Genomic DNA, 14,838 nt, shown 5'->3' on the forward strand with positions numbered 1-14,838 from the left:
TTATCTCTTCATGAGCAAATGCTTGCTGTTCAGTTCAGGTCTGAACAGGATGATAAAACATTTGGGGGCAAAGATACAACCCAACAAGCCAGCACTGGAAGATAAGATGGAGAAGATCTCCACAGCCACCATATATTTCCCTTTGGTACTCAGGTAACTTGGGATAAAAGATAACCAAACACTGCAGAAGACAAACATGCTGAAGGTGATGAATTTGGCTTCATTGAAACTGTCAGGTAATTTCCTGGCTAGAAAAGCTGCAGAGAAGCTGATAGTGGCCAAAAGGCCCATAAAACCCAAGACGCAATAAAATATGGTCACTGAACCTTCATTGCATTCTAGTATGATTTCTTGAGAGAGTGAATGTTTATCAGAATCTGGGTATGGTGGGGATGTCATCAGCCATGAGGCACAAATGATGACTTGAACAAGAGAGCAGGAAAGTACAATGGAGCTCACCATTCTTTTCCCCACCCATCTCTTCGTTTTGGACCCAGGCTTGGTGGCCATGAATGCTAGGACAACCACAATGGTTTTGGCCAATAAACAGGAAACTGCCACTGAGAAGATAATGCCAAAAGCTGGTTGTCGAAGAAGACACACAACTTCCTTTGGTCTTCCAATAAATAACAAAACACAAAGGAAAGAGAGCAGAAGGGAGATGAGGATAATGTAGGTGAGATTTCTGTTGTTGGCTTTTACAATGGGAGTGTCCCTGTGTTTAATGAAGATCTGGAGCAGTAAAATTGTGATAGCAGAACAAGACAGAGCACAGATAGTCAAACTCATCCCCAGTGGTTCTTCATATGATAAGAAAGTTATCACTTTGGGGAGACATGAATCCTTGTTGTGATTTGGGTATTGATCTTCGGGACATGGAGAACAGTCACCTGTATCTAAAAGCAATCAGCAAAAAATTCTGTTACACTCATCAATACAACACCAACACCCCCCCCCCATTACAGAATATGGCTAGGAGGAACTCAGCCTGAGATGAAATGAGATCAAAGAAACAAATCTGTTAAATTGAAAGGATTTTATTTTCCCACAGATTATTCCTAGTGGTACATTGAATTTAATATCAGCCCCTGATCATCGTTTGTATCATCTGGAAGGAATGAAAATGCCTTTGTCTAATTATCTCATTATCCCAAATAATTCAATAATTCAATATTGAATAATTATTTATTTTATTTATTTTATTTTATTAGATTTATATACCGCCCTACTCCTGCAGGACTCAGGGCGGTGAATAATAATCCATTGAACAATAATGAATTATTCATTATTGAATAATGAAAGAATAATAATTCATTATTGAATAATTGATCAATTAACTACAATTAGGGAACAGGGCCTACTTTTTAGATAGCCCTGTTGCAGATATCTTATAATTAAACTTAGATGTAAGCTTATTCATGTACTACTAAATGGTGTTTAGTTTCACCCAGTTTGAAATAGAGGTTAAAGGCTTTCAACTAGGATTTGGGAGATTGTGAGGCTGCTTTTATCTGACAATGGTCTTGGTAGCAGCTCCTCCACCTGTCTCTTAAGAACATCACTCAACACTTATGATAGCATTTTACTTAGTCCCTCGTCTTACATATTTATATCTGAACTCAGTGTATCTTTATTCACTCATATTGCTTTCATCTTGTAAATACTTTCACAACTGAAGAGTTTACATATCCAGGCACACAACTCTTCATCAGCAGATTCATTCTCATTACTTTGTTTTGTTTTGTTTTAGAAAACCTCTGTGCATAGTACTTCTTACCGTCTTCAGTTGAAATCTTCCCTTCTGGACATAGAAGGCAATAATAACAACAAAATGGCTTCCCTTCCTTTTTGGCCTTCCTATATCCTCTCTGGCAATGATTATTACACAAAGAAATGGGGAGTGACTGATCCAGAAGTAACAAGAAGAGAGAGAGAGAGAGAGAATAGATTTACTTCATGCTGAAAAATAAACAGTTTTGATAGAAGATAATATTTGTAGCTAAGGGTTGGACTCAGGGATCCTTGGTGCTCTGTGAATCTGGTTGTTTTCTTGCAGATGTTTCTTTACCAGACTAAGATAACATTATCAATTCTAGCAGGGAGTGGGGTTTGATCTCATTTTATATCTTAATGGCTTGCCCTATCAGTTTTGTGGAGAGTGGTCTTTGTGGTTCCTTGACTGGGCTGTTTACTATTAGCTTGTTTGTCTGAGTTGTTGTTTGCATCTTAGTTGTTACTCTAACATTAATCTTGGTGTCAGTCTCTGCTCATCTGGATGTTGATTGCTAGGAAGGGAATGTTTGGGTCTTTGTTTCCTTTTTGGCCTGTATGATTGTCTCTTTTGAATGGTATGTAGATGTTGTTCATCTCTATTTGCCTATTGATGGTCAATTTGTCCAAGTGCCAGGCTTCCAGGAATTCTCTTGTGTTTTTGCACTCAATTTGGTCTAAGATGCTCACAGTTTCCCAATTGAAATTATGGTTTCACAGTTACTGTGAAATTAATGAGTTTTCATCATGTCTTCTGACTGCTAGTTGGTATTCATGGATTTCAAGTCCAAAAGCACTGGAAGATTTTAGTCTGGAATTATGGCTATAAATGCCCTTATCTGAGGGGATCAGAGATATTCATTTTTATTTGCAGACTACAAAGATTACAGATTACTGAGGAATATCTACTCAGAGACAACCACCATATTAATTTTGAACTTTACTCCTGTCTATCTGGAAATACAAATCCAAGAATCACTCTTTAATCTTTAGAAGTCTTTTCAAACAAAAGAATTAAGAAGTAAGATGACAGACTACAATAAAACATGAGTCTATTTGTTTCTTGATAAGGATATAAATACATAAAAAGTAATTGAATGCAACTCAGAAATGAAAAACTTTTCCAGAAGTTTGCTTTTTTTCCCCCAATGTTGATTAACTGAATCAAAACAAAGACAATATCACTGACTTGATTAAAGCTTTCTGGCCATGTGATGGAATCCAGATGAATACTGAAGGCTTTGTCTGGAGAAGCAAAGGGATCTATGCTTCCTACTTTCACTTTAGAAAATGACTGGTTGGGAAAAGTGACCCAGTTTATAATATCAAATCCTCCAATAAATTCTCCATTTTTGTCAAAGGAAATCTTTTCACCCACACTATTGTTGAAGAAGACACTTCTCAGAAAAGGATGCAGCTAAATTTGAGAGGCACAAAGAGAAAATTTGTAAGGGGTGGGTTAAATCATTATTTGTTTATTTGTTTATTTTTACTTTGCCTTTATTATTTTCTATATACTTCTTCCAGTGGTGGGTTCCAACCAGTGTTATCACCTGTTCTCTTTGTGCATGCACTTTGCGCGCGATCCCCAAACTTGCGTTCCGTGCAAGCGTGTTAGGCCAGCTGAGATGCAACAGTCGACTCTGTTGCGCCTATCAGCTGGGCTAAAAAACCAAAAATAAAGGTAGGAATAAAATGGGACGGGCGGGAGGGCCCAGCTCCCAGTCAAAGAGAATCGGTTTGGTGACATCACATCGTCACCACTACCAGCTCGGCCAAACCAGGCCAAACCGGGAGCAACCCACCACTGACTTCTTCCTCCACCTATTCTCCCCATAACAACACAACAATTGAGAAAAACAGACCCAAGGTCACTCAGCCGGCTTTCATGCCTAAGGTAATACTACAACTCTCCTGGTTTCTAGCAAGTGCTTTAACCACTACACCAAATACCTTCAGAAGATATTTTACAGTACTGCACAGTGGTGGTATTCACTTACCTTCACTACCGGTTCGCAAATGTGAAACACGTGTGGGTGTGCGCTTGCTTTGTGCACCACCTCCGTGCATGCACAGGGCCTTCTGCACATGCACAGAGAATCTAAAATGGGATGTGATGACGTCCAGGTAGGTGGGCAGAGCCTCCCGCAGCCGCCGCTACCAGTTCACCTGAACTGGATAGAACCAGCTGAATAAAACCACTTGTTCTCCATCATAAACAGTGCTCTCCCATTCAGGTAGAAATAGAAGGTTTTCTAGTTTAACAATTGGCACATGACTGGCTTGCTGTCAGACAGCTATAGCTAAAACCAACACTTTTGTAGAATTTCAGAGGGTATACCATGGTTTGCATGATTTTGATTCTTTTTCTAGATATAGGCACATCATAACGTTTGAATACATTTTCCAATTTCTTCATTGTTACCCTACCGAGTGCTGCTCACTTCTTCCATCACTAGGCTACAAGAAGGAAGGAGGAGAGAACCCAGTCAGTCTTTCAAGCAGTGGTGAAATGTAAAATTTGTTACTACCAGTTCTGTGGGAATGGCTTGGGGGGGGTAATGTGACTGGGTGGGCATGGCCAACTTTTTTTTTTTTTTACTTTTAAAAGCATTTTTTCTACAATCTTAAGAAGTTGCAGAAAAAAATGCTTTTAAAAGCCTCTGACGATCGCAGCTGAGCCGTGTGATCATCAGAGGCTTTTCTTTTTTTAAAAAAAGCATTTTTTTACAACCTCTTCGGATCTGTCCTGTAGGGACAGGGAAGAAAGAGAGGCATCTTGGAAGACCAAGAGGAACAGGCAAGTTCTTCGGAGGTCATAGGAAATTCTTTCTGACTCTGCAGCGGGGGGCGATGGCCATTACGACTGCCAAGAAGCTGGGGCAACCGGACCAAGCACTGTGTCAGCACTTCAAGCTGCATTTACTCTAGTGCAGTCGAAACCTGACACACTGTGCAAGCATGGAGAATTGAGCAGAATATTGATGCCTGATGAGTGATATTTAACTCATAGGCAGAAAGAAAAAAAGAGGATTTTTATTTTGCCCCCGGAGATACGGAATATCCCTGATCTCCGTGCTTTCCGCCGTGCCCTCAAGACCCTGATGTTCCAACAGACAGGGCTAAACATACAAACATGCGAATGATTTTTTAAATGTTATCTAATTCTGGGTTTTATTTAATTGACCAAACTAAGTAACAATTTTAATTAGCAATTTTATGATGTTTGTGTGTCTATATTTTTCTTGACTGTACACCACCTGGAGTCCTACGGGAGAAAGGCGGTATAGAAATATAATAAATAAATAAATAATAAATAAAAAAACAATTATAAATGCCCTAGCGTGATAACAGCGGCTAATAAACGTGGGAAAGGACAAAAAAAGAAGATTAAGGCAGAAATTATAAAGTAATAAAACCCTATCTGAAAATTGTGGGGGTTTTTTTTTGGGGGGGGGAATTTAAGTATTTGGAGAACTTTAAAAAAAATCAGAAGAATTGAGAACCCGAAAAGACCCTTTTTTTAATTTGGGAACTATAAAAGGAGGTGTTCTGTCCCCGTCTACACACACACACACACACACACACACACACCCAGCCGAGGGTTAAAGGAAGCACTTGGCACGCACAGTTTGTTATCAAAAACTTGGCAGCAAGACGAGCACCGACTGCCAAGTGCTTTTTACTTAATATTTAATTTAATTTAATTTAATTTCCAATTTATATACCACCCTTCTCCCTGAGGACTCAGGGCGGTGTACAGCCAAGATAAAAAACATAGAATACAAATATTAAAACATTTAAAATATATATAAATTTTGGCCCGAAGTTAAGAATCACAAACTAATTAAAAGAATTTAAAAATTTGTTCTAAGCCAACCCGGCTTGCTGAAAAAGATAGGTTTTCAGGGAACGACGGAAGGCATTGAGGTCATGGATTCTTCTTATCTCCGGGGGCAACTGATTCCAGAGGGTGGGAGCCCCCACAGAGGAGGCCCTCCCCCTGGGGGCCACTAGCCTACATTGTTTGGCTGATGGCACCCTGAGGAGGCCCTCTCTGTGGGAGCGCACGGGTCGATGGGAGGTCATCAGTAGAAGCAGGCGGTCTCAGAGATAGCTAGGCCCTATGCCATGGAGCGCTTTAAAGGTGATAACCAACACCTTGAAGCGCACCCGGAAGACCACCGGGAGCCAGTGCAGCTCGCGCAGGAGCGGTGTTACATGGGAGCGCCATGTTGCTCCCATCACTACCCGCGCTGCTGCATTCTGGACCAGCTGGAGCCTCCGGGTGCTCTTCAAGGGGAGCCCCATGTAGAGAGCGTTGCAGTAGTCAAGGCGAGAGGTGACGAGGGCATGAGTGACTGTGCACAAGGAATCCCGATCAAGAAAGGGCCGCAACTGGCGAATCAGGCGAACCTGATAAAAGGTCCCCCTGGTAACAGCCGTCAGATGTTCCTCCAAAGACAGCTGCCTATCCAGGAGGACTCCCAGATTGCGAGCCCTTTCAGTGGGGGCCAAAGACTCGCCCCCAATAGTCAGCGATGGAGTCAACTGACTATATCGGGATGCCGGGAGCCACAGCCACTCAGTCTTGGAAGGGTTGAGCCTGAGCCTGTTCCTCCCCATCCAGATCCGCACAGCCTCCAGGCACTGGGACATCACTTCAAGGGCATCGTTGGGGTGGCCTGGGGTGGAGATGTACAGCTGGGTGTCATCAGCGTACTGGTGGTATCTCACCCCAAAGCCACGGATGATCTCGCCCAGCGGCTTCACATAAATGTTGAACAGAAGGGGCGAGAGGACCGATCCCTGCGGCACTCCACAGATGAGAGGCCTCGAGGTCGACCTCTGCCCCCCTGCCAACACAAACTGCGACCGGTCGGAGAGAAAGGAGGAGAACCACCGCAACACAGTGCCTCCCATCCCCAACTCTTCCAGCCGGTGCAGCATGATACCATGGTCGATGGTATCAAAAGCCGCTGAGAGATCTAATAGGACCAGAACAGAGGAATAACCCCTGTCCCGAGCCCTCCAGAGATCATCCACCAATGCGACCAATGCCGTTTCCGTGCTGTGCCCAGACCTGAAACCCGACTGGAACGGATCTAGATAGGATGTTTCCTCCAGGAATTGCGGAAACTGTTGCGCGACCACACTCTCAACAACCTTCGCAATGAAGCGAAGGTTGGAAACAGGACGATAGTTGGCCAATATTGCTGGATCCAGGGACGGCTTCTTGAGGAGAGGCCTCACCACCGCCTCTTTCAGGGCAGTGGGGAAGTGACCCTCACTCAACGAAGCATTAATGACGCCCTGGAGCCAGCCTCGTGTAACCTCCCGGGAAGCCAGTACCAACCAGGAGGGACACGGGTCCAGTAAACATGTGGCCGCACTAAGTCTCCCCAAAATCCTGTCCACATCATCGGGAGTCACAGCATCAAACTCTTCCCAGATAACATTCTCAAGACTGTTCCTCGTCACCCTGCCCTGATCTACCCAGTCAGAGTCCAGATCCCCCCGGATCTGAGCGATTTTGTCATACAGGTATTGTCCGAAATCCTCCGCCCTGCCTTCTAAGGGATCCTCCCGCACTCCCAGATGGAGCAGGGTGCGGGTCACCCTAAACAGGGTGGCCGGATGATTCCCTGATGACGCAATAGAGGCAGAAAAGTAGTTAGACTTTGCCGACTTTATCGCCACTAGGTAGGCCTTAATATGAGACCTTACCAGTGTTCGATCAGATTCAGCGAGACTGGCCCTCCAACTGCTCTCCAGGCGTCTTTTCTGGCGCTTCATTTCCCTCAGCTCCTCAGTAAACCAAGGAGCCGCACGGGATCGGCATCGGGTCAGAGGCTGCAAAGGCACAACTCGGTCCAAGGCCCCACCAGCCGCCCGATCCCAGGCGGCTACCAGGTCCTCGGCCGAGTCATGTGCTAGATCCTCAGGAAATGGCCCAAGTTCCGTCTGGAACCTATCAGGATCCATCAGGCGCCTGGGGCGGATCCATCTAATTGGGTCCACCTCCCTGCAGCGAGGGGTCGTGGTTCGAAGATCTAGGCGAAGGAGTGAGTGGTCAGTCCATGACAAGGGTTCCATGTCTATATCCCCTATAACAAGGCCACTCAACCACTGGCCAGAGACAAAAATCAAATCCAGAGTGTGACCTCCCCTGTGAGTAGGGCCATGAACTAACTGGGTCAGGTCCATGGTTGTCATGGAAGCCATGAACTCCCGAGCCACCTCAGACGTTTCACCAACGGATGGCAAGTTGAAATCACCCATGACTAAAAGCCTGGGTGTATCTACTGCCACCGTGGCTATCACGTCGAGTAGCTCAGGTAGGGCTGTTGCCACGCGGCAGGGAGCCAGGTACGTAAGCAACAAGCCCATCTGAACCCCACGGCCCCACCTCACAAGGAGGGACTCACATCCGGCTATCTGAGGCACAGTGGTCTCCCTCGGACCCAGATCCTCGTTAATAATAACCGCCACCCCCCCCGCCCCTCCCCTGGGCCCTCGGCTGATGGAATGCTCTGAAGCCTGGTGGGCACATTTCAACCAGAGGGACGCCACCCTCCGGGCCCAACCAGGTCTCCGTAATACCCGCCAGGTCCGCTCCTCCCTCTTGTATAAGATCGTGAATGAGGGAGGCCTTATTGACCACGGACCTGGCATTGCACAGCATCAGCCGAAGGCCCAGCTCCTGAGTATCTAAGCCACCTAGTATCCGAGCAGAGCCTTGGGGACCGGGGCAAGCAATTGCTCTCAGACAGCAAGTGCGAGCCCCCAACACCTGATGTGGTCCCCTGCTCCCGCCATATCTGCCCCTCCCATTCACCGTGCCGATGGTACAGCCCTCATAGATATCGTCCCCCATCCCTTTCCCAATCCCTCGTCCAGTGCCCCCCGGATCGTTACCCTGTGCCGGGCACGGCTCTGACCCTGGTGGATTTCCCCCCCCCATCCGCCATAGTCGTCTTCCCAGTATCTTTAAAAGAATAATTACAACCCCCCCCCAGAACCCCTTAAAATCTTTAAAAATTTCCCTAAAAAGCCCCATAAATTCTTCCTTGCTCCATGCCATCTCTCCGGACTCCAAAGTCCGTCATCGAGATAGGCCCTCGATAATGTGGGGGGCCAAGCCTGCGAGAGGGGAGAATCTTGCAGGACAAGGAGTTCCGACACTGAATACATATAGCCATCAGGGGAAACAGTCCAAGGGTGGGGGACCGCTGATGTTAAAAGCGCAGGGAAAATTCCAGTCCATGGTCAGGCTGCCAAGCTCCACTGTCCTCTCACGACAGTGGCTAAGGAGGTGCATATCATTCGACCCCGAAAGTTTCCAGGGCGGCCGTCTCTCACCAGGCCAATCCATGGAGACTTTGATAGAAAGCTCAAGGGTGAGGATAGCCATATTCCGCCTCCTCAGGCCTCATGTCCATAGAACCAGTATCCCTCCTGGGATTAGCAGCATATCCCTTCACCAGATAAACAGAAATACACACAGTTTGCAAATAGTCCAGTTCAAAACAAGAAACCTTCGTCAGATTTAAGCGTTGTTCAAAGTGACTAGCCAGAGTTAGTTTTTGTCCGTCACAGAGTCTTAAATGGCCACCACACTCTCTTATATAGTCTCTGGGGTGTGGTCCAGTGACTCAGCCTAATCCCTGGCATGCCTCCTCAACTGCTGCAACCGTTTATCACGCCTTCATTGGCGTGGATCCAGGAACAACAGATCGCCTCCATCGCTATCATCGGAGACACCTGGCTCCTGGCTAATCTCCTCTTCCTCGGCCGGCACCTGAGGCAGTGCCAGAGAGGAGAGGCCTGGAGAGGGAGGCCTGGCCTACTCCTCTCCTTCATGTTCGGAGCCTTCTCCCTCCGATAAGATAGGCTCGGAGGATGGAGCAACAACAGGAGGAAGGATAAAGAAGGAAGAAAAACTTGTAACAGAAAGGACTGGTTAATGACTTTAAAATGAAACTAAATTGGAATGTAACATTAAATTTGGATTATGCAAATCTGGACTGAATTTTAAACTGATTTGGTGCATATAAAGGTGAAAAAGAAGAAAAGTTAAATAAGTAAAAATTGTTTAAAGCTGACAGCAAACAAAATGGATACTTTTCCAGCTTGCTGATTGTAATAGTGGATTGCAGAGAGCCATCTTCAGGAGAAAAAAAATATTGCAACACTGAATCCTTGTTTTGGAAAAGAAAAAAAAAACTTGAATCTTGAAAGGGATAACAGCATGTGAGAATTTTTAAGGAGGCTTTGTTTGTTCACAAGTGTCTTGGCTTTGGAAACAAAAGAGGATTACAACGTAACTTCAATTGGAATAATTTTAACCTAGAAAGAATAAAATGGTGCAGGAACTTAAAGAAATGATGAAAACGATGTGCTTATCATTGAAAATGGAAATAAGGGAAATGACCACAATCTTGCATGGAAAATTGAAACTTGATGATTTAGGATACATTCAAGCTGACAAAGAAACAACTAATGAGAAGCAAGAAAAAGAGACTGACAATAAAGAAGAAGGCAAAGACAAGGAGATTGATTGTGCAAAATTAAATGATTATGTGGGTAGCAATAATAAAAAGGAGAATTTCAAAAATTACATTGGGATTAACAATGGAAGAAATAGAAAAAGGGGAAACAAATAAAGAAAGAAAAGAGGGAGGAATAGAAAGAATATAAAAACATAAATGATTACATTGGGATTATCAGTGAGAACATAAGAAAAAGAGAAAAGGGTTGGAAAAGAATGGGAAAGGTACAGCAAAACAGAAGAGTGTATGCTCTTAAAAAACAAAATGATTGTATTGGGATTAACAGTGGAAAGATAAAAAAAGAGAAAAGAGAGTTCAGGACTTTAAAATACAAAAGAAAAGTAGGGGAAAGAAAAAGAAAAAGAAAAGAAAATATAAAGATAGAAAGGGAGAGAGAAATGGAAGAGGAATATGGTAACTGAAATGAATCTTAGAGAAAAGATGAAATTGTATTTTTAATGAAATGATTTCAAACTATATGCATGTATGATGAATGTAATAATTGGAATATTTTTAATTAATGAAGGGGATTGTAATAACTGGAATATTTTCAATTGTATATTTGGAATTTAACTAAATAAGTTAAGAAAGTTGAAATGATATTGGATTATGAATTAATTAGATATAATTAACTGGTTTTTATAAAAATGTTGAAGTGTGCTATTTGGAACAGTTGATAAAGAAAAAAATATTTGAGACTGGAATAGGAGATTCTAAGAAAATAATTAGGAATTGTATTATGTTGTATGAGTTTAAATTTAGGGATACTGGAGTAAGATTGATATTTAATTGATTTTTCATTGAATATGTTTCATTAATTAGTGAAATTATGATAAATGGATTACTTTTAAAATAAGAGATAAGAATATAAATAATTGATGAAATAATATAATGGTAATAATGAATTATTTAAGTCAATATGAAAACATGACAAAATGTAGGGATGTTTAAGACTTGAAAATAAGACCCAGAAATAAGAAGTTTAATACATGAAATTGCAGCAGTCGGAACATTTGGGTTAAGATATATAGTTAATTGGTCTCTACTAATATGTTGAATTGTATTATTTGGAATACAGGTGAAACTCGAAAAATTAGAATATCATGCAAAAGTTCATTTATTTCAGTAATGCAACTTAAAAGGTGGAACTAATATATGAGATAGACTCATTACATGCAAAGCAAAATAGTTCAAGCCTTGATTTGTCATAATTTTGATGATTATGGCTTACAGCTCATGAAAACCCCAAATTCACAATCTCAGAAAATTAGAATATTATATGAAATCAATAAAACAAGGATTGTACATAGAACAATATCGGACCTCTGAAAAGTATAAGCATGAATATGTACTCAGTACTTGGTTTGGGCCCCTTTTGCATCAATTACTGCCTCAATGCGGCGTGGCATGGATGCTATCAGCCTGTGGCACTGTTGAGGTGTTATGGAAGACCAGGATGCTTCAATAGCGGACTTCAACTCTTCTGCATTGTTCGGTCTCATGTCTCTCACCTTTTTTCTTGGCAATGCCCCATAGATTCTCTATGGGGCTCAGGTCAGGCAAGTTTGCTGGCCAATCAAGCAAAGTAATCCCATGGTCATTGAACCAGGTTTTGGTACTTTTGGCAGTGTGGGCAGGTGCCAGGTCCTGCTGGAAAATGAAGTCAGCATCCCCATAAAGCTCATCTGCGGAAGGAAGCATGAAGTGCTCCAAAATCTCCTGGTAGACGGCTGCGTTGACCCTGGACTTAATGAAGCACAGTGGACCAACACCAGCAGATGACATGGCTCCCCAAATCAACACAGACTGTGGAAACTTCACACTGGACTTCAAGCATCTTGCAGTGTGTGCCTCTCCATTCTTCCTCCAGACTCTGGGTCCTTGGTTTCCAAATGAGATGCAAAAGTTGCTCTCATCAGAAAAGAGGACTTTGGACCACTGAGCAACAGACCAGTTCTTTTTTTCTTTAGCCCAGGTAAGACGCTTCTGATGTTGTTTGTTGTTCAGGAGCAGCTTGACGAAGAATACGACATTTGAAGCCCATGTCCAGGATCCATCTGTGTGTGGTGGCTCTTGATGCACTGACTCCAGCCTCAGTCCACTCCTTGTGAAAGTCCCCAACACTTTTGAATGGCCTTTTCCTGACAATCCTCTCCAGACTGCGGTTATCCCTGCTGCTTGTGCACCTTTTTCTTCCACACTTTTCCCTTCCACATAACTTTCTATTAATGTGCTTTGATACAGCACTTTGGGAACATCCAACTTCTTTTGCAATTACCTTTTGAGGCTTTCCCTCCTTATGGAGGGTGTCAATTATGGTTTTCTGCACAACTGTCAGGTCAGCAGTCTTTCCCATGATTGTGATTCTTACTGAACCAGACTGAGAGACCATTTAAAGGCTCAGGAACCCTTTGCAGGTGTTATGGCTTAATTAGCTGATTAGAGTGGGACACTTTGAGCCTAGAATATTGAACCTTTTCACAATATTCTAATTTTCTGAGATTGTGAATTTGGGGTTTTCATGAGCTGTAAGCCATAATCATCAAAAGTATGACAAATCAAGGCTTGAACTATCTCGCTTTGCATGTAATGAGTCTATCTCATATATTAGTTTCACCTTTTAAGTTGTATTACTGAAATAAATGAATTTTTGCACGATATTCTAATTTTTCGAGTTTCACCTGTAGTTGATAAAAGAATCATTGGTGATTAGAAGAAGTGAATTTAAGGAAATAATTGGGGATTGTACTATGTTATGTGAATCTAAATTTAGGGGTTCAGATTTTAAGGAGGTAAAAGAAAAATTGAGCTATAATAGGATGAGAAATCAAGATGAAGGGTAATATTGGTTTCTTAAAATTAAAGAGAATAAATGCTATGAGAAAAATTGAACATATAAAATTGTGTTAAAGATGAACAAAAATCTGTACAAATTTAAGACCGGGCCAATATTCTGTTCAGAAAAGATGTATTGTATATTTGTTTGTGTGTGTGTTTAAAAAAAAAAAAAAACTTTACCAAAAAAAAAATGCAAGTAGAAAAATAGGGATCACCTTTGGTGGGGAGGTAACAGTGTTCTGTGCGCCTTTGGCATTTAGTCATGCCAGCCACATGACCACAGAGACGTCTTCGGACAGCGCTGGCTCTTCGGCTTTGATACGGAGATGAGCACCGCCCCCTAGAGTCGGGAAAAACTAGCACATATGTGCAAGGGGAACCTTTACCTTTACCTTTACCTTACTTATATAAGTTTACTGTGTTCTTTGAGATTGTTCTATAAATACTGGAGGTCCCTGCTCTCTCTAATTCTCTCTCCTTTATATACAGTAGCCTTCCATATACCAGTGGAATTCTTTTGCAGATGAAATATTACAAAATTGACCATGTAAATACTATAGCACTCTGTTGTTTAGGAGGAAAATGTTTTCTAACTTAGAATTGACAACCATAGAGAATATAAGTTTTCCTGAAGTTCTCTGCTCTAGATATTACCTGCCATGATTGTAGGTCCTGAAACGACTGTTTCCCCAAGTTCATCCAATTTCTTTGCTGGGATTTAGAGGAGTGCATTGACTGCAAAGCATGTGCCACAGCAAAGACAGCATTGTACACGTTGTAGCTGTGGCCACTCATCCTAAGTTCAAAAGCAGAAGTAGGGAGTCTCTCCAGTTTCTCTTCTCCAGTACAAATTCTCTCAGTGCCTTTACTCTTCTTAGAGTTGAGAAATGAGCAATCAAACACCTGCTCCCAGAAATCTCTAATAAAGCCATCGTGCCTTTCTGTGGTTGGATTTCTGCTCTGAAGAAACTCCTGAAATCCCAATACTTTCTTTGAGTTAACAGAGAGAGATAAAGCGCCGTGGATGAAATGTATATCCCAGTGTAGGTTAAAGGATACTGTTGCAAAATCCATTTGTGCTGGCATAAACCAGATTTTGGGGCGCAAGGGTATGTCTTCCACTTCTGCAAAACGGAGAAACGATTTTAAAAATGTCATTGTCTGGATCTTGCCATACACAATGATCACGTTGGCCATGCTTTTCATGATGATTTTGTATACTTCAAGTCCTTTATCCATCACTTCCATAAAATCACTGTAAAATGCCAGGCTAGGGAACGTTTCTATAAAATCAAAGCAGATTCCTAGCTGAGAAAACATGGGGAGTATATCCCGGATGAACTTCTCTCCTGTATCATCTTTCCCAGAAAGAACACCAATCCATGTCCACCTAAAATGCTGCAGTAACTGGAGGATGCCTTTGTGTTGTAGGGCCTCATTTGGGAACATTTGTTGTAAAAAAACGCCTTTATTTGTTACTGGAGCAGAGCCATATGTGAGCTAATGGAATTTAAAAACAACAAACAACAAGAACAACTGTGCTTCTTTGTCCCTCTCCTTTGGTTTCAATAATGATGCACTTTCCAGATTCTAGTAGTTTTTCCCTAAATATTAGGCATATTCCAACCACCAGGGTTTCAAATAGTAATCTTTTAACAAGTACATATCAGGATTGTAC

The 14,838-nt window shown here is 42.5% G+C and overlaps 1 protein-coding gene across 1 annotated transcript; it reads right to left on the minus strand.

Moving 5' to 3' along the window:
• Positions 1 to 14,234, minus strand: LOC139324672 (vomeronasal type-2 receptor 26-like). Its single transcript, XM_070954403.1, has 4 exons — positions 13,815 to 14,234; positions 2,960 to 3,187; positions 1,778 to 1,904; positions 1 to 896 (listed from the first exon to the last, which is right to left on the minus strand). Exons 1-4 carry the CDS (start codon positions 14,232 to 14,234, stop codon positions 1 to 3), a joined length of 1,671 nt encoding a protein of 556 aa, XP_070810504.1.
• Between the last annotated feature and the right edge of the window lie 604 nt (positions 14,235 to 14,838).

The sequence above is a fragment of the Pituophis catenifer genome, unplaced genomic scaffold (assembly GCF_029215685.1).
Source record: "Pituophis catenifer annectens isolate HBS135680 unplaced genomic scaffold, rPitCat1.0.hap2 SCAF_15, whole genome shotgun sequence".
Lineage (NCBI taxonomy): Eukaryota > Metazoa > Chordata > Lepidosauria > Squamata > Colubridae > Pituophis > Pituophis catenifer.